The following is a 19,677-nucleotide window of genomic DNA, read 5'->3' on the forward strand; positions in this document are numbered from 1 at the left end:
CCATTGTGATCATTGCTGTCGTCTTATATGTGTTATCAATATGCTGTATTGTGCCTATTAATCTTTGTTAAATTATCAATCAAGCTGTCAATGCTATCAATCAGAGCTATCGACGTACCTACTAATCTCTCTCATTCTTGCAATGTACCTGTTAACATTTTATAAATTTTGCTAGACTTTACCTATCTAAAATTATCTAGTAGATTAAGGACCCGAAACGCTGCGCGTACTAGTGGCTTTACAAGAATGTAAACACCATGCTATGTATCCTCACATACTCAATGTACCTTCTTGTATATATATAAATAAATAAATAAATAAACATATATGGTATTAATGACGTGAACAATGAAGGTGAATGTGAATTTTAACTTTAGGTGTGGCCTCCTCTTTAATATTCATGAAAATTCTCAATGCTAGGAATTGTTAATAAAAATCTAGTTTACTTTTATTTTAACTATCATTGCTTATTTTTTAATTTAGCATATATGTGAATATGAGCAATTATTTTATATTTAAAATAAAGTTAAAATATACTGATTGACTGCAATATATAGAGGGTGGGGAGGTGAGTTGAGTTTACTTAGATTTACATCAAAAGAAGATATCTCAATTATGAGTGAGAGTTCAATATACTGAAGCAGATAACTGAGCTCCGCCTCAATGGCTGTATTGCCAAATGGTTTGAGAAAAAAAAATCAAGGGCATTGAGTTGAGATTCCTAAATAGTATGGTGGACTCATCACCTGGCCATTGATGTTAAATCCAAAAAGATCCCCGGAAGGCAAACCGATGACGTCACAATGACGTCACACTCCTCGCACTTACAACATATACATAAAAAGGCAAAAATATATATTTTATTTTTATGAAGATAGGTTAGATTAGATTAAGATACAAAATATTAGGATAGGATAGATTAGCATATAGGTAAGATATATGTTGATTAGGTAAGGATAGGATAGAATATATTTGTTTTAAGGAAATCTGTGACGTTGAACGGGATAATTTTTGGACCTTTTTTGAACTAGCTATTGGATGTTGTGGTGGTGGAGGCTGCATCTCCTGTCTCGTCTCCTGGCCAGTGATCTCCTCTCCTGCAGTATCCACACCAAGCTCTAGTGACATGTGAGCCCCATACACCTCTCATAGTTGTGGTTGCCTCTCCCACCATGATGGAAGAGCCGATGATGGTGGAGGAGGCGGAGGACGGGAGCAGGAGCCGTGCTGGTGTGTGTGTCCTCAACACCAAGTCTAAACCCATCCTGGAGGACTATGTCATCTCCAGCACCGTGCTGGGTCTGGGCATCAATGGCAAGGTGGTCGAGTGCTTCAGTAAGAGAGACCACAAGAAGTATGCCCTCAAGGTAGGCCTACGCATTTGTTCAGGGTTGGGGTAGGCCTAAGGAACAAACCATTGTAAAGATTTGACTTACCTGGCACAGGAGCGGGGCTGTGTGTCTGGTGGAGGACTAAGGTTTACCCTCCACCAGCCACAGCCCTGCTCCTGTGCCTGGTAAGTCCACTACGGGCTCACCATAGCCCGTGCTACTTGGAGCTTTTGTTCTGAGTAGCTAAATCTCAAACAACAACACCGTCAGACTGTTGGGAACAATCAAATCATACACAAAAGTTCAGCCAAAACTCTTCTAATTGTAAAAACTAAGTACAGTATAACCAAGTTTACCTGAGGGCCACTGTCTCTGGTGGCCTTGATGAGGACAGGACGCTGACGGCATATCAAAGGACAAACCCCATTGGTCCCGATGAAAGCTTGCCTGATCCTAACATCCCAAACCAATGTTTGGGATGCTACGATATCATTTGCAAGAGATGTGCCAGCGGATGAGAAGAAACTTGAATTTAGTAGCTGTGCCAGTCAGTGGCTGATGGGATTTCACTTGTTACCAACTACGAATGTTGCTTTTTTTATTGGGGGAGCCCCTACGCCTCCCCCCAGAAAGTTGGAGTTGCTGGGGAGCCTCCTGGACTCGCCCAGAAAATGGCATTTCATTACATTCAACGCTGGTTTTTTAGTTGTTCTTTGATCCTAAAATATTTATGCTACCCTTTATTTGATTACATTTATTTTGCCAGTAGCTTGTTTTGGCTCTTTATATTATCATAGATAACATTGTTTTTTTTTTTGTTTTTTTTTTATTATACCTCTTAAACAATTCTTTGGAAATGACCCCAGTTCTATATTTTTTCTCATATTCATGCATTTTATTGATATATTTAAATATTCCTTTAGTGAGCCAAGGATTGTTAATCCTTTTAGTTGTGACTTGTTTAGTTAGCATGAGCTAGTTAGTATTATAGAGGCTTAGAGTTTTGTGAAGAAATGTTTGTACTCCTGGGATGATGTTTACCACATTACCAAGTTTAGTCTCCCAGTTTGTTATCTTGAGATTATCTTAAGATGATTTTGGGGATTAGCATTCCCGCGGCCTGATCTTCGACCAGGCCTCCACCCCCAGGAAGCAGCCTGTAGCAGCTGTCTAACTTCCAGGTACCTATTTACTGATAGGTAACAGGGGCATCAGGGTGAAAGAAACATTTTGGCCATTTGTCTCCGCCTCCACCCGGGATCGAACCCGGAACCTCAGGACTAAGAATTCGAAGCGTTGTCCACCCAGCTGTCAGGCGCTGCCCGTAGCAGCTGTCTAACTCCCAGGTACCTATTTACTGCTAGGTAACAGGGCCATCAGAGTGAAAGAAACTCTGCCTATTTGTTCCTGCCTCCACCAGGGATCGAACCCGGAACCTCTGGACTACGAATCCGATGCGCTGTCCACTCAGCTGTGAGGCCCCTGTTACCATGTGACCAGCAATGGCAGCACAGTTGCTTATGGAAGCTTCATTGTATCAAGCTAATCTTCACTGTTTGAAGATGTGGTTTACTAATGCTAATTGAGAAAGAGTAAGCTGATCAAGCCCTATTAGTTATGGTCATTATTCATTTCTTCATTAATTTATATGGGCATCTTTTCATAGTCAATTGTAAGCAAAGTGAGTTGTATGAATTATGTAGAGGATCATATCCCATTGGTGCCTAGTGTTCCCCAATCTTATACTCTTGTTCATGTATTTCTTTATTTTCAATTGGCATAACAGGCTTAAAATCCTTCCATAGGTTCTGCGTGACAGCTCAAAGTCTAGACGAGAGGTGGACCTGCACTGTCGGGGTTCAACTTGCCCACATGTTGTAGCAATAATTGATGTCTATGAAAATGTTTACAACAATCAGAAGTGTTTATTAGTTGTTATGGAGTGGTAGGTACTCTTGAGAATATTTATATAATATAATTGTCTTATTATTTTCCATCCTGTTTGTTATCCAGGAAGTGTGATCGGTAGGTTCCTGGACTGTATTGTGCCAAAATATGGGATGCTCTTGAAGCATCTTGTATTACCTCTTTCCAGTACTGTACAGTACTATTGAGGTGGGAGCTGGAATATTGATGTGCTACATTTCCTGATTAAGACCCAATGTTTCACAAATTTTTATACGAAGTTAAAGTCTTTCATGTTTTGATTTTACGTTACTATTTGAGGAATGCTTCAAAGAAAAATTGTGAAAGACACTGATTATTTACTTCTCAAAAAAACAACAAAAAACTATGCATCAGACCCTCATCATAAATTATGCCACCCACCATAAGAATAGTTGCATTCTACTGCCTGGTGTGTATCTTGGTAAAACAAAGAATAAAAAAAAAAAATTGTATTTTGTGAGGATCAGTCTTGAGATACTGGAGCATGTGGCCCATTAATTTATTTTATTTTTGTAACTGCATTACTATAGTTGTGTTTATTTAGTCAGTAGCATAGATTGTTGCACATTTAATCTCTGAGAAGTATTTTATCATTCATGGGAGGTTTCCGTGCAGAATGTTGTGTAATATTAACTTCTAACATAAATGGCTTATTATAATAGTTTTGTGGGATGGGTAGACAATAGCCCAGAGAAAGGTAGTAGAACAGTGTACAGACATAAAGGTTAAGGCTATAAAAAATCACACTGGTACATTCACCGTATCTTCCACACTAACCAGTTTTATGTAGACTTAGTACAATAACTTTCCAGCCAAGCCTCCACAACTGTTTCCTACTTATTTGTATCACTAGATGTTGAGTGCTTCTAGTCTTTTGTCATATAAAAAAATATGTTAAATAATCATTCCTTAACAAGTGATTTGACTTAGATTTGCTCTCCCCCTACATCTCATATGCTGTTCACATGCAATTCTCACCTCATACACTTGCTATGTATGTCCATCCTCTTGATCAATCTCACCTCATACCCTCTATTTCAGTTTGAATGCTCACCACTTACTGTATCTTGATTCACTCTTCTCATTGTTATGATTTAAATACTTTTTACAATCCCACATCTCTTCATGACATGTTTATTTATTGCTCTGTCCTAATACCACATATGCATCTTGGATTGTCCATTTCCACAACAAATTCTTGATTTATGCATGTGAAATGCTAGCATCTCTTATTGTACATAGGCTATGCCTATGCTCTCAGCCCCAGGTGCAGACTCATGGAATTCTTTATTTATAAAGACATGTAAAAGGCCAGTAGTATAAGCACTCAGTTTAGTGTGGAGGAGACACATGGATACAGGTGAGATACCGGTAGCACTTAAATCAACAGGTATGGCACTCCTACACAAGGGAGGGAGTAAAGCGTTGGCTAAAAATTATAGACCAGCCGCATTAACTTCACATGTAGTGAAAGTTTTGAAAGAGTGATCAGGAGTCAGATCTTCAGTTTTATGGAGAACAATCTCCTTCACAACCCAGGTCAATATGGATTTAGAGCGGGGAAGATTGTGCCTTTTGCATGATCATGGAAGCATTAGAAAAACAGTTAAATGCAGATATGGTGTAAACTGACTTTGCAAAGGCATTTGATAAATGCAACTATGGAATGATAGCACATAAAATCAGATCAACAGGAATAACAGGTAAAGTAGGGCAATGTATATTTGATTTCCTGTCAAATACAATGCAGAAAGTAAGTCAGTCAAAATCAAGTCCAAGCACAGTCCTTGCACTACTGCTTTTTCTTATTCTCATATGAGATGTAGACAAAAATACAACTCACAGCTTCGTGTCATTTTTTTGCAGACTGCACTCAAATCAACATGAAAATTACTTGTGTAGAAGACATTGGAAAACTGCAGGCTGGTGTTATAAAAGGATTTTGATTGGGCAGCAGGAAATAACATAATATTTAACAGTGATAAATCCCAGGCACTTAAGTACAGTATCCATTCGATTTAACGACCTATAAGGGGCTCTACCTAGATTGTTAAATCTGGGGCTCCACTAAATACCGAGGTACAGTATTAAAATATTGGTAACTTTTTAGTTATATTTGTGAGGGCGACAGGATGGAAGGTGGATGGGCAGGATAATTGGCTGGCTGGTAGGCAGGCAGGTGGGTGAGCGGGCAGGTTTGTACAGAGTGGTGGCTGACTGGTGTGTGGGCAGATGAGAAGGGGAGGTTATCTTGAGTTTATCTTGAGATGATTTCGGGGCTTTAGTGTCCCCGCGGCCAAGTCTTCGACCAGGCCTCCACCCCCAGGAAGCAGCCCGTGACAGCTAACACTCGGGTACCTATTTTACTGCTAGGTAACAGGGGCATAGGGTGAAAGAAACTCTGCCCATTGTTTCTCGCCGGCGCCCGGGATCGAACCCGGGACCACAGGATCACAAGTCCAGCGTGCTGTCCGCTCGGCCGACCGGATATTACCCGGGAAGGGTACTATCAGGAGAAAGCACCAAGCCATTATGAGTATATAGTATAGCAAAACCAAGCAAATACTCTATAGTGTCGGCTAGAAAAATTATGGGATGGATTATGAGTACATTCAAATCCAGGAATCCCATCACAATGCTCATGCTGTTCAAATCACTTGTGCTGTCCTGCCTTGAGTACTGCTTGATACTCACTTTCCCTTTTAGAGCAGGGGGGAATTCCTCAAATAGACAGAATACAGAGAACATATACCACACACATGGGCACAATAAACCACCTAAAGTATTAGAACTGTCTCAAAGCTCTCAAAACGTATTTTAATGGGGATTAGACAGCTGCTACAGCTGCTTCCTGGGGGGGTGTGTAACAAAAAGGAAGCCTGGTCGAGGAGCGGGCTGCGGGAACGCTAAGCCCCGAAATCATCTCAAGATAACCTAAAGAGGGTCTGGCTACTGCCACGTGAGCCCCAGTGGCTCCCTGACTCCTTCCCCCAGGGCATCAGGGTGGTCTTCATCACCATAAGAACTGTTGGTGGAGCAGCTGGCTGACCCGGTCTGCCTTCCTCCTCCCCCAAACAAGGGGGAAAGGTGGGGCGAACTAGCTTGCGCTAGTTTCATGAATTTTTGTGAGTTTGTTTAATTTGTTGGGGGAGTTCTTTTAGCTGTTTTGAGGCTGCTGTCAACCAAGCAGTCGTCTGTTTTGTTTTGCTGACTTTCTGGGTGCCTTCCCTTGGTGGTGGCAGATGTGAATAAATTTACATAAAATTTTTCATAGTGTCATTGCCCACTGCTCCTCTCCGAGGGGGTCCAGGTTCTGGCTCGTGGTCACCGGTAGGTCAATGAGAACTCTGCGACTGATGGCACCATGTAGTCTGGCACCATACAGAATACTACCTTCAGGGAGCACCCAGAAATTGATATTTCATTACATTCAATGCTGGTATTTTGGAAAACCAGGTAGCTCCCTCTGTTGCCTTGATTCAATCAATCAGTAACTTTTGTTATGACTATTAATACCTGTACTGTATTATAATTCTCATTAGGATTACTGTTGTTTTCAGCATGGAAGGTGGAGAACTATTCCAGAGAATTCAGGATCGAGCTGATGGTGCATTTACTGAGCGTGAAGCAGCCTGTATCATGCGAGAAATTTGTGTGGCAGTTCAACATTTACATCTTCTCAATATAGCTCACAGAGATCTTAAGCCAGAAAATCTGCTCTATACCAGTTTGGGTAGGTGACTTGTGACTCAGAGCTGTTCAATGTTAGCTTTATTTGCTTGTTGTGCTAACCTAGTTCTTCATTGTGCATCCATTGAAGTAAATAATTTTAGTTTTAGAAATTGAAATATATAAATGAAATGTGTCTGTAAATGGAATTGTTAAAATGGTATTTACCAGGTTTACTTCCATGTGATAGCAAATGAAGGTTACTGTTAAAAGCTAATACAGTATAACCTATATCCAGGAGATTGGCTTCAGTCAAATTTATTTATTGACACTTTAATTAATCTTTGTAAATGTTACAAGTCATAATTTAATTTTGAGAGAATGGATTTCCACAGCTGACATAGTTGTATAAATTGAGGTCATGATGGTTAGGAAATCAGCTTGAGAAAGCTAGAGTGTACGACAACATACTGCATAGACTTAAAATCTTAGTTATGGATAAGGTCTGCTATGTTGGGTCTCTGGAAAGGCCACATTGGCAGAATGCCATTGATAACACTAAGGTCATTGTGCGTTCAGTCCCCGATTAATTTGAACGACTGAAGCGTTCAGTAGGAAGGTGGATCTAATCACACTGGCAAGAAAAGAACCCAGGGAAATGTGTGTGTGTGTGTGTGTGTGTGTGTGAGCCGCATCCAACAGTCTGGTTGACCAGTCCAGCAACCAGGAGGCCTGGGCAATGACTGGGCCACAGGGACCCTATGTCCCGAAACCATCACAAGGTAAGGTGATTACACTTTACACTTATGTAATCTCTTACATAACTTTTACACTTTTCTTAGTCTATTTGCATTGACTCAATAATACCTCATCATATTGCTGTGAGACCTGTAGATTTACTTTTGGTAATAAAACTGAGCTTCGTGTTGATGATGGGCTGTGTAGTAACTTGGAAGTCATTTTTACAATCACTTTATTATGAAAAATATACAAAATTTTATGTATTGTGAGGTGATTTTCCCAAACTCATCACCTAAGTTCATCTTGATTGGTGTTTACATTTACAGTACAGTATTGTAGTATGTGTGTGTGAGGGGATGGGAGGGGGTGTGTGGATTCCTGTACTTATGCACGAATATATTCACCTTGGTGTGCTTACAGAGGCTTCTGGCCCCACCTTCCAAACATACTTGTTTGTAAAGGATTATATATATAATTCAAAGGTTTTAAGTGGTGAACTGCTGCTGTGGATGTGGTGTGGTGTAGTGTGGTGTGGTGCATGTGTCTGCATGAGACTGGAGTGTGTACAAATGGGACAAATAGATGAATACTGTATTTTTTCTGAGCATAGTCTTCCTGGTTCCATAAAAGTGGGAATGACGTAATGATGATATATTTAGTTATAGTGTACATAGTAAATCAGTAAACCTCTGAAAGTTAATATTAGTAAGCAACATAATTTTAAAGTGTAAACTCTGATAATATATTTGTAGCAGTTCATGGTTACTAATAATAATTTGTTGTACAGTATATATCAAAAGACCCAAGAAGAGTATTTTATTCCATGTATTTTGATAATTGGTGCATACATCCCTGGTGAACTTTTGTCATTTTGAAAAAAATAACTTTTGCTGCATTAAAACAGGCCTTGTTTATTTTATCTTTTGATATTACAGTATAGTTAAAGTTATGATGATTATAAACATATATATTTTACAGGTAATGATGCTATACTTAAGTTAACTGATTTTGGGTTTGCCAAGGAAACGTTCTCGAAGGAATCTTTGCAGACCCCTTGTTACACTCCATATTATGTTGGTAAGGACATGTCTGCCTGCCTATTTTGTTTAAGAATTTATGATAAAATTTTCTAGCATACTCTTTACATCTGTACAAGCTTTTGAACACCTTTTCTGGGGGATCCCCTTCGGCTTCCCGGAGCTATCCGGGCTGATATGAATGTGTATTAGACCCTGGCATCAGTCAAAGCAAATTGAGTTCTTAGGCCTGCCGGGGACCATGAGACAGAACGTGGGCCCCCTCAGAGAGGCACAAGGAGCAATGGCCTATAGAAACCCCGGTGTGGTTGGAAGCATTCTATGTTTGCCATCGTCCGGGTCAGGCACCCAGAAAGGTAGGCTCCCCAAAACAAACCCTATCTGGTTAAAATATTGCTACTGAAAGCCGAACTGTTGGACAGAACTCCCCCAAATGAAAAACGAGCAAACGAGCATGACGTCACAACCGTCACCGTGCCGCTGTCTTGCAGGTCCCTAATCCCCGGAAGGGGAAACCCCCAGACCTCTGAGCCAGCTATCTACACCCTCAGTTCTGTGGCTGATGTGAGACCTGGCAATTGTGCGACTCTGGCTCCAGACGTGTTCCAGTGCTGTGCCTTGTGGTGTGATCTTGTCCTGTGATGGTGCGCAAGCCAGAAGTATTTTCACCTGTACTCGGGATGCATGCGCCTAGGGTTCCCTTCCCTAGGTGCTGTCCAATGTCCATTCCAGTCCCTGGACTTCTGGGATGCGTATTGGCATGTCCCGATTCATCTGGAGTTCAGGGATTGGCTCCGTTTTGTTGTGGGGCGTCAGGCTTATCTCTTTCGTTGCCTTCTACACTGCTTGAATCTGGCGCCTCGCATGTTCACAAGCCTTACCCGGGTCATGGTGGCCCGTCTGCATCTCTTAGGAGTTCATCAGGTGCCAGGGATTTGGTTCTTTCCCTGCTCGCCAGGGTCGGATTCCTGGTGAACTAGAGGTAGTCCCATCTGGGTCCCTCTCAGATTCGGTCTTGGCTGGGTCTTGTGTGGGGACTCTTGAAGAGCTTCCTTGTCTCTCCCTCTGGAGGCTCTGCTGTTGTTGCGGGCCTGCCTTTGCCTGTTTCTGGGGGGCTCCTGGGTCACGAGCGGTTACTCAAGGGTTTGTGCGGGAGTCTGAACTTTGCCATGGTGGTCTACCCGCCGGGTCAGGTTTGGCTTTGTCGGCAGTTCTGGTCCCTTCAATGATGTCCCACCCCTCTCGTGATCACTGGGTTCGGCCTCTTGGTCCCTTACATAGGCTACTGCGTTGCAAACTTCCTCTTTGGGTTTTTTTTGGGTTCAGTGCCTTGGCCCCTACCTGAGCCCTCTCGATGTGTTCACGGATACGTCGTCTCTTGGCTGGGGCTTTGTGACCAGTGCTTGCCAGGCCAGCCAGGGATGGTGGGGTCCGTCCTTCCGTCGGGCCCACAGCACGGTGTGGGAGTTCGCTGTATTAAGGAGGTCGCTTTGGAGGGTTCGGGTTACTCACTGATCAACGATCCAGCTCCATTCGGACTGCTTCCCGGTGGTTCATTGCCTGAACCGAAGGGGTTCGATGTGTTCCTTGGCCCTTTGGGGCTGGTCACTTCGGTTGACTCGTCTGATGAGTTCTCGGGGTTTGGCTCTCCTGGCCATTCACATTCCAGGGGGGGTGTCCAATGTCCTGGCAGATGGTCTGTCAGGATTCATTGCCCTGTCCACAGAATGGACGGTCGACGCTGACTTGTTCAGTTGACTCTGCCAGACGTACAGGCTCCCAGAGGTGGACCGTTTCACATTGGCATGGTCGAGGCATCTCCTGTTATATATGGCGCCCTTTCCCGACTGCAAGGCCATCGAAGTTATAAGGGCTTTCATATGACCCACAATTATCTTATGTATAATAATGCATTTTATTACTGTATAACTATTATTTAAAGCTAATATACTGTATAGTCTTAATAAATGTGTTGATATTATTTTTGTTTGTTTTCTAATTGAGAGTTATTATTTCAGCTCCTGAGGTGCTGGGGCCAGAGAAGTACGACAAGAGCTGTGACATCTGGTCATTAGGTGTTATAATGTACATTTTGTGAGTATATTTGCAATTGCTAACTCATAAATGGCATAATTTTTTTCATATTGACTGATAATTATGAGTATAAAATTATAGCCCCAGATAATACAAAATGTTATGTTGCATGATACATACGTACACATTAAAAATCGTGACGGGAAACGACAAAGTTGACAGGGTTCATATTTTTTAAATCGGCAATGTCAAGAACAAGGTGTCACATATTCAAGCTTAGAAAGTAAAGAAACTAAAACATGAAAAGTGAGATAGTGTTGGATGTCAGAACCATCAGCAATTTCTGAGTCACGTGACAAAAATTATAGAGAAACGGAACACCACTAGCATAGCTCTCATCCTATAATTACATACACACTTTTATGCACTCACTCATGCCACCCACCCACCAGCTGCAGGCTGTGGATGCCTCTGAAGTTCATCACCTAAGTTGTTTAGAGAAAGAGTTATATATTACATATGAATATTTTGGCCTCAATGTATGTTTTATTTAACAATACATCTCCTGTTGCTACCTGACGTTGTTTTCTGCTGCTGTTCACCATAATTTGTCTCCAGTTTTTCAAACACGTCTCAAGTCTGCCCATCATGGTCAGCGGGCACCTGCCCGCTCGGCTCCTGCCCACAGGGAGCCGGTCGGCCGAGCGGACAGCACACTGGACTTGTGATCCTGTGGTTCTGGGTTCGATCCCAGGCGCCAGCGAGAAACAATGGGCAGAGTTTCTTTCACCCTATGCCCCTGTTACCTAGCAGTAAAATAGGTACCTGGGTGTTAGTCAGCTGTCACGGGATGCTGCCTGGGGGTGGAGGCCTGGTCGAGGACCGGGCCGCGGGGACACTAAAAGCCCCGAAATCATCTCAAGATAACCTCAAGATCATCATTATAGCTATTTTTTGCTCCGTCCCTCTAAATTCACTTGAATACTTATTAAAGATGATGAGTTCATTCATTTGAGGTTCTTATTCTATTTTTGTCACATCACAGATGGTTTTCAGGTCATCCATTTTTACTGCTCTTAATTCTTGATTTTGTCCTGGTCATACCACACCAGCATGACACATGGTGCACGAGGGTAGGCACTGCCACACCCTCATGCTACCCCTCTACCCACAACTATCTTGTACCACTTTCCTTGTAATAAACTCCTCTTTCCACTTGCACAAGTTTGTGTCTTGTCAATTGCACAGCTCAGATATTGAAACTGATTAACAACATCTAGAATTTCTCTATTCACTAAAACTAGTGGTATGTTTATTGTGATTTGTGAGGAATGTTGCTCATTAAGCTAGCGCTTAACCATTTGGAGGATTTTCTTTAGACATTCTTTTTCATTTTAGAAATTATGATAAGTAGAATTGTTACTCCATTGTATGATGATGAACTCTACTAGTACAATGTATAATGCGAGTACTCTCATATCACCCAGGAGAAATTAGCTTATTAAAGCAAAACAAGTAAGTTTGCAAATTACAATACATTTCCCATTGTTTACAGGCTTTGTGGGTTCCCACCCTTCTACAGTAATCATGGTCATGCAATATCACCAGGAATGAAGAAGCGCATTCGCACAGGCCAATATACATTTCCTAATCCAGAGTGGGCCAATGTAAGCCAAGATGCCAAAGACCTGATTAAGGGTATGCTCCGTACTGACCCCGAGGAGCGTCTCACAATCTTTGATGTTATGAAGAACAAATGGATTGTGGTAAGTTTACAGAATGTTTTAAGAATTGTGTAACTGTTTAAACATCTTTTGGAAAGTACTGATGAGATTGCAGAAGCTTTTTGGACATTGAAATTTCATCACATTTTTTTTACATTTTTAATTTAAAAGTTTTGCAATATTGCAACTTGATTTTTTGTATATTCCTGTTTAGATTGTGTGTGTGGCTCACACACAGTATTCTTACATGTTTTGTATGTAAATATGTGGAGATACACTGAACAAACCATCATTATGACTGTCTAGTTGGATGACTTAGGTAACATGATTAAAAGAACTCTACAAACTTTCCCTCGACCCCACATATGCTGAATAGTAAGACAAAAGCTAGCAGACCTTCCCCCTTCCCTAATACCCAGCAATGATTTTGTTCTGTATACACTAACTTTCCAGGCCTTATTTTTTTTTAATTTTTGCATTAATCTAATTGTACTGTATTTATGCTGGATTGCTTTGATAGGCTGAATTGGTTAATTTGATGTGAATGCTGTGTAAATGCAATATTTTCCACCTACTATTTGTCTTGAGGCAGTGAGAGATGCAAGACATCACAGAGATAAGAATTTCTCCATTCAAGCCCACAACAACCCAGGAGGTTATTGTATTGATGGATCATAATGTGCTGCATTACCTTAATAATGCTCCCCATGATCACCATGGCTGCTTATAATAGTGTTCATACTGTGAGACACTTGACACAGGGACCAGGGCTACCTTCCTTATAATACGTGTACTCTGACAAGTACCTAACATAGGGACCAGAGATACCCTTCTTTGGTTGTAACATTAAAATTTTTATCCATATTTAGTCTTGTTTTGTTTACAAATGGATTGTTGCTACTTTTTGTTGACAATGTTTTGTTCTTCAGTACAGTACATTGTAATTTTAAAATTAGTCTGAATGTATCTTAAAAAATTTGGTGTATTGAGACTAATGGTTCTTAACCCCTAGGCTGTGCCCCCTAGTGTAGTTGACATCCCCAATTCACAAGAACAAATTCAACAACTCTCTCTTTCTGATTGTTAAAATGATCACAAATGTATGCAGAAAAATAATACAAATGTATGCAATCTACTTTGGCTGTGGTGAAGTCTTGTAATGACGTCATGATTCATGACTTATATTGAGCAGCCCCAGGGTGGCTACCCCAAGCCAGCCATAAGGCAGGAATTACAGCAAAGATATTTTTACATATTTATTTCATTGTAGTCAATTTGTGTTGTTTTTTGTTTATTTTTGTTTTGTTTTTTGCAGTAATATTATTCAATAGTCTGTATTTTAAGGAATTTAAATAATAAAATGTGTGGTACATCAGAATGTTCAAGTATATTCGTGTCACTAAGATGCGCACTATATTATTTGCCTAGAACAATAAAACATACTGTCTTTGCTGTTATTACACTATATACACATTTTTTATATAACTGTTTACATTTTCATGCACGATTATGAACCACTAAGCCATTCTGATGGGTGTGATAACCTCATAACAAGTTATCAGAGTTCAGGCTAGCTGCGCATATTTTGTGCAAAATAATAACTGCTTGCATTGAATATACAACATTTTCTTTGTATTTCTAACATTTTACCATGGCGTTTAAAAGTGCAATGATGTAGTGGGTTGTGAGTAATGTTATTTGTATCACAGAACATATAGATCATCAGTATGCACAGATATTTTTATATCACTAATGTGTGCACCATATTATATTCTCTGAACAATAAACCACAGTTTATGTTGTTATTACACTATATTCACATGACAAATATAACTACATTTTTATGCACCATAATAAACCATTAAGCAGTTTTGGTGGGTGTGATAATGAAATCCACACAAACCCTACCACAGACGATGCCAGCAGACGACACAACCTGATGGAGCAAAATGCATCATGATATACTATGCACATCGCTAATTCTAGACACACACACTACTATTATTATTAGATTTCTGGACATTAAATTATGAATATGAGTAATTGTCTACACGTTGACTTTCCATATGAACATGTGGTCACATTTTATAATGCATAAATGCATGAGACCGTGGTTGTGTGCTGTGAACAACAGAACCAGCATTGTGTTTGCTCTTATCTGAATCTTGTACATAGTCATTATCACAGTTAGGATGTTCTATGACACTATCATTATAAAGTAATTGCAGTTATTTGTTTATTTCTTCATAATTAAGTGATGTTGGGGCACAAGCTACGGCAATGCTGTAAGTTGATACAGTATGCAGTACCCATGGTTGTCCATGGGTACTGAGTCCCTCGCATCCATGAGGGCCTATAGAGCCTATGATTTGTTTCCAAGATAGTGTTCCAACAAGAACTCTGTGTGCAGGTGATGAGTCACAATAACGTGGCTAAAGTATGTTGACCAGACCACACACTAGAAGGTGAAGGGACGACGACGTTTCGGTCCATCCTGGACCATTCTCAAGTCGATTGATGACCCCAATAATATAGTACTACATCATTACGAATAGCTTCAGAGAACCTCCGGGGCTCACCCAGAAACTGGCATTTAATTACATTCAACGCTGGTTTCCCCCCCCCCCCCCCCCCGTGTCTACCAACCTTCCCAGTTCCAATTTGTACCAGCCTCTTAACTTCCCTCTCTTCAGTATCCCATCTCACTAACCTCATTTCCTTTTTTTTTTCCCCTTTCACCAACCTTCCCTCTCATTATTCTCATCCATCCCCTTCATTACCAGTGTCAGTTATTTAGCTTGTTTGCTATGTTTTTCTCTAGTGTTGCTCATTGTACTTTACTATATCCAGCTGATTTACTTTCTCCACTTTCCTTGTAGCAATACTCCGAGGTACCGCAGACACCACTTCACACCTCCAGGATTCTTCGTGAGGAGGGAGACTTGTGGCAGGAAGTTCAGGACGAGATGACTCGATCTCTTGCTACCATGCGTGTTGATTACGACACACTCCAAATTAAAACTTTAGACCATGCTAATAATTCCCTACTTAGTAAGCGCCGTAAGAGGGCCACTGATAACTGAATGTGTACTGCAGATATAAATTTGAGTATGATTGAATATCTCATTTGCAAAGAAAAAATGTTTTTCTTTAAGATTGGATTTGGAGTTTATTCCATCATAACTGTCACAAAGTTAAATGTAATAATAGGCAACTTAAGTTTTTCAGACTTGCCTAAGGTAAAGCACTGATTGATTTGTCTACATTAAGTTTATGAAGAGTAATTAGCCATGAAATGTAAGATTTTTCCAAGTATTTACTCACTCACATTGTGCTGTAATGTACAGCAATAAGGTATTTATATATAGAACATACAAAGGGTTTAGCACTTCAGCTGGTTATAACACTACTAAAAAGTGTGTGAAAGTGACAGTAGTATTTGTAGTAACACATTTATTAAAAATTATGAAGATATAATTTTGGTCATGGGACCATGTAAGGACCTGCATGAAGAACTAGGGGTTGCGTACATATACACTATGTACTCTGCTATATTTAACAAATTATGCATAAAGCTATTTTTCTGCAATGAAATGCAGTTATTTTAAAATAACCATATGTGATTTTTGACAATATGTGGCATTTATACAATGTTTGTCTTTTCACCGTTTCCTTAGATATTCAGACTCTTATGTTTTCAAGGAATCAGATGTTTAAAGATTTCCAATATTTGTCATATACATCTCCTCAAAGTAATGTCACCATCTTCCAGTAGTAATGGGAATTTGTGTGTGGTTAATGATAAAAAATGATTTTAATGCTGTATTAAACAGGCCAATGAAATAATGTTCATTGAAGTAATGTATCCATAAATGTTTAGATAACATTGCCCTTAATTTATAAATCACATCTTTTTATCTTCTACTAGGGAGCTAATCTGAGGTCACTAAAGAGGAATTATTTATGTAAAATTTTGGTATTGCACAAACGGGAGGGGCATTGTGATCGTCGGAAGTTCCATTCCTTCAGCTTATTAAATGTTTGTTAATGCTTGAGGAACACCGTAATCGGTAGTGCCATCCATCTTCATAATGGTTGAGTGTGCGAGTAGCCAGTATTTAAACATCGGTAGTATCTCATTCACTCTTGATATCTCTTAACAAACATACATTGTGGTACAAATATGAATGTATGTATAATACAAGTTAATATTTTTAGAGAGGAACCAGTTGATAAAATGCTTAGCTATCCTGGTTTACTTGTGAGAAGTGTACTAGCTAACATAGGTAGAGAAGATTGCTTGTGAGGAATGGTAGCGTTAGCTCATACGAGTGTTGTTGCATTTTAGTGGCTAAGGGTAGTAAATGCGGTCCTGGCAATAGTAACAAGGTTAAGTGTCGTGTTCTGTAGCAATAATGACAGTTTGAACTGCATATTTTACATTATCATCGCATTTTCTATTAATAACTAATTGGTTTAATTAATATTTTATAATACATATGGAAATGCTATTTATTCTCATGTTTTTATGAAACAAAACTGTTACATACACCTGTGTGTATGGTATGATCAGTAACATACACCTGTGTGTATGGTATGATCAGTAACATACACCTGTGTGTATGGTATGATCAGTAACATACACCTGTGTGTATGGTATGATCAGTAACATACACCTGTGTGTATGGTATGATCAGTAACATACACCTGTGTGTATGGTATGATCAGTAACATACACCTGTGTATATGGTATGGTCAGTAACATACACCTGTGTGTATGGTATGATCAGTAACATACACCTGTGTGTATGGTATGATCAGTAACATACACCTGTGTGTATGGTATGATCAGTAACATACACCTGTGTGTATGGTATGATCAGTAACATACACCTGTGTGTATGGTATGATCAGTAACATGCACCTGTGTGTATGGTATGATCAGTAACATTCACCTGTGTGTATGGTATGATCAGTAACATACACCTGTGTGTATGGTATGATCAGTAACATGCACCTGTGTGTATGGTATGGTCAGTAACATACACCTGTGTGTATGGTATGGTCAGTAACATACACCTGTGTGTATGGTATGATCAGTAACATACACCTGTGTGTATGGTATGATCAGTAACATACACCTGTGTGTATGGTATGATCAGTAACATACACCTGTGTGTATGGTATGATCAGTAACATACACCTGTGTGTATGGTATGATCAGTAACATACACCTGTGTGTATGGTATGATCAGTAACATACACCTGTGTGTATGGTATGATCAGTAACATACACCTGTGTGTATGGTATGATTAGTAACATATACCTTTGTGTATGGTATGATCAGTAACATACACCCATGTGTATGGTATGGTCAGTTACAAATTGTCAATATTTGTTAAATTACAGGTAATACCGGTATAATTTTTTGTTCTTGTTTAAAATTTTATTGAGATTAAATCTTAACTAATACATAGATGTATATAATAATGCATAATTGCACATTGGCCTCAAGTATATGCATAAACTTTATTTTAAGTTAAAAGTTTGCATGCATGTTAATTTTGAGTGATTTACATATGTAAAAATAATGTGTGCTCTGTAATTTTAATGTATTATTGTGATGCTGACACTGTCACATATCAACAAACTTAACTTTTGCATAAATTGCCCAATGAAAGTGTTTCATGAATTTTTTTTACTAATTTATTCTTATGCATATATAAGGTGTTGATTAATTTGTCAGTGTGCTTGACTTTTGTTCGTCTGTTTCTCCCGTCCTCAAATCTTTTTAGAAAGTTTTTGTGACACGAGAATATACCGACATGTTATTTAGACTTAAAGGCACCGTTAAGCTAATAATCACAATATTGGAGTTGAAGCAGAGGTGGTTGTGTATGTTAAGAGCCATGTGTTAATGTCACCCACTTGGAGCATATTGGCTAACTTGTGTTGTATGTTGCAGTCCATGGTTTTGTTTTAAAATATTGCAGTGCTATACAGCCATACTGGCTTTTTACTTTCTTTTCATACTTGCAGCATTAACTGTAAGTAATTAAGTTGTGAAATCCAGTTGTGTGCCGAATGTTTAATGAAAATAAATGCATATTTTTATATTAGTGCATTTTTATAGAAAACTGTAGGTTATACTGTACTGTAAATTGATTCTTGCATCTAAAACACAATACTAATTTTGCTCTAGGTTAAGTGTCTCTAATTTGATTGCAATACTTGCTTCATTTAGTTACTCCAGCACCAAGCACCTTCAACAATATATCTGCTGCACAGTTCTCCATTATTTTGTTTACCCATGTTCTTAACATCTGAAATTGGTCTGGTTTTCTGTAGCAGTTGTGTTAGTAGCTTAGTGAATTGTCAGAAGGAGAAACTTGCTGGCTTTAGCACTGTAAAGTTAATGGTATGTTGAACTCAGGGGCTGTAATTATGAGAGGGTTGGTGAAGTGTATGTTAATTGATATAGAAATGTGTTGGTCTCAGATGCGTGTACATGCACTGTTCAGTACATAGATTTATAAATTAGCTGCACTGCACACACAAACTTGAAAGCTTTGCCATTGTGTAGGCTTGTCAATTTATAGGTTAAAAATTAATAAATGACAAGGAGTTTTCTTTACAAAATTTTAATGTAATTTTTTTGGGGGGTTAATAGTTATAAGAGTAATTATAACACTGCCAAAGACAGTTTTAGCTCAAAAGGTAGAATGAAGAGTATTCAAGACCCAATGCCTTCCATAGTTGTATATCTTAGTCTCTCACTTTAAACTTCCAATTTCTGTATTTCCCTGAGAACATTGAGAGGGTGGCAATGTTTACAACCTTTTCTAATCATATCTTAATGTCAAGCATGTGTTAAGGCTGAACAGTAGTCATATTGTTACAGAAGAAATAAGGTTAACAAGAAAATAGTTGCAATAGATATTTAAATGATACTGTAAAGATGTGAACATTTTTGATGACTGTCATATAGATGAAGGTTAGGGAAATGGTAGGAGTTAAAACAGGCAAGCAGTGCCCAAGTGTAAGTCTTCTGTAATGCCGAAGACTATGGGGGTTTCGTGATTCTGATGGTTATGATGTGCTGAGGATGCAACATTTGCTGTACAGCGTGTCCAGATGGCTGGGGTCACCTTTGTATATATCTATCCATCACACTGTCATTTGATGTAAAGGAG

The 19,677-nt window shown here is 39.4% G+C and overlaps 1 protein-coding gene across 1 annotated transcript; it reads left to right on the plus strand.

The window, feature by feature from the left end:
- Window positions 1-1,017: 1,017 nt before the first annotated feature.
- On the plus strand, window positions 1,018-19,091 carry LOC138366207 (MAP kinase-activated protein kinase 2-like). The gene is made up of 7 exons (XM_069327009.1): window positions 1,018-1,367; window positions 3,137-3,276; window positions 6,839-7,011; window positions 8,667-8,765; window positions 10,744-10,819; window positions 12,315-12,525; window positions 15,363-19,091. The coding sequence occupies exons 1-7, from the start codon at window positions 1,173-1,175 to the stop codon at window positions 15,564-15,566; spliced, it is 1,098 nt and encodes a 365-aa protein (XP_069183110.1). The 5' UTR covers window positions 1,018-1,172; the 3' UTR covers window positions 15,567-19,091.
- The last annotated feature ends 586 nt before the right edge of the window (window positions 19,092-19,677 follow it).

Source organism: Procambarus clarkii, chromosome 19 (assembly GCF_040958095.1).
Source record: "Procambarus clarkii isolate CNS0578487 chromosome 19, FALCON_Pclarkii_2.0, whole genome shotgun sequence".
NCBI classification, from domain to species: domain Eukaryota; kingdom Metazoa; phylum Arthropoda; class Malacostraca; order Decapoda; family Cambaridae; genus Procambarus; species Procambarus clarkii.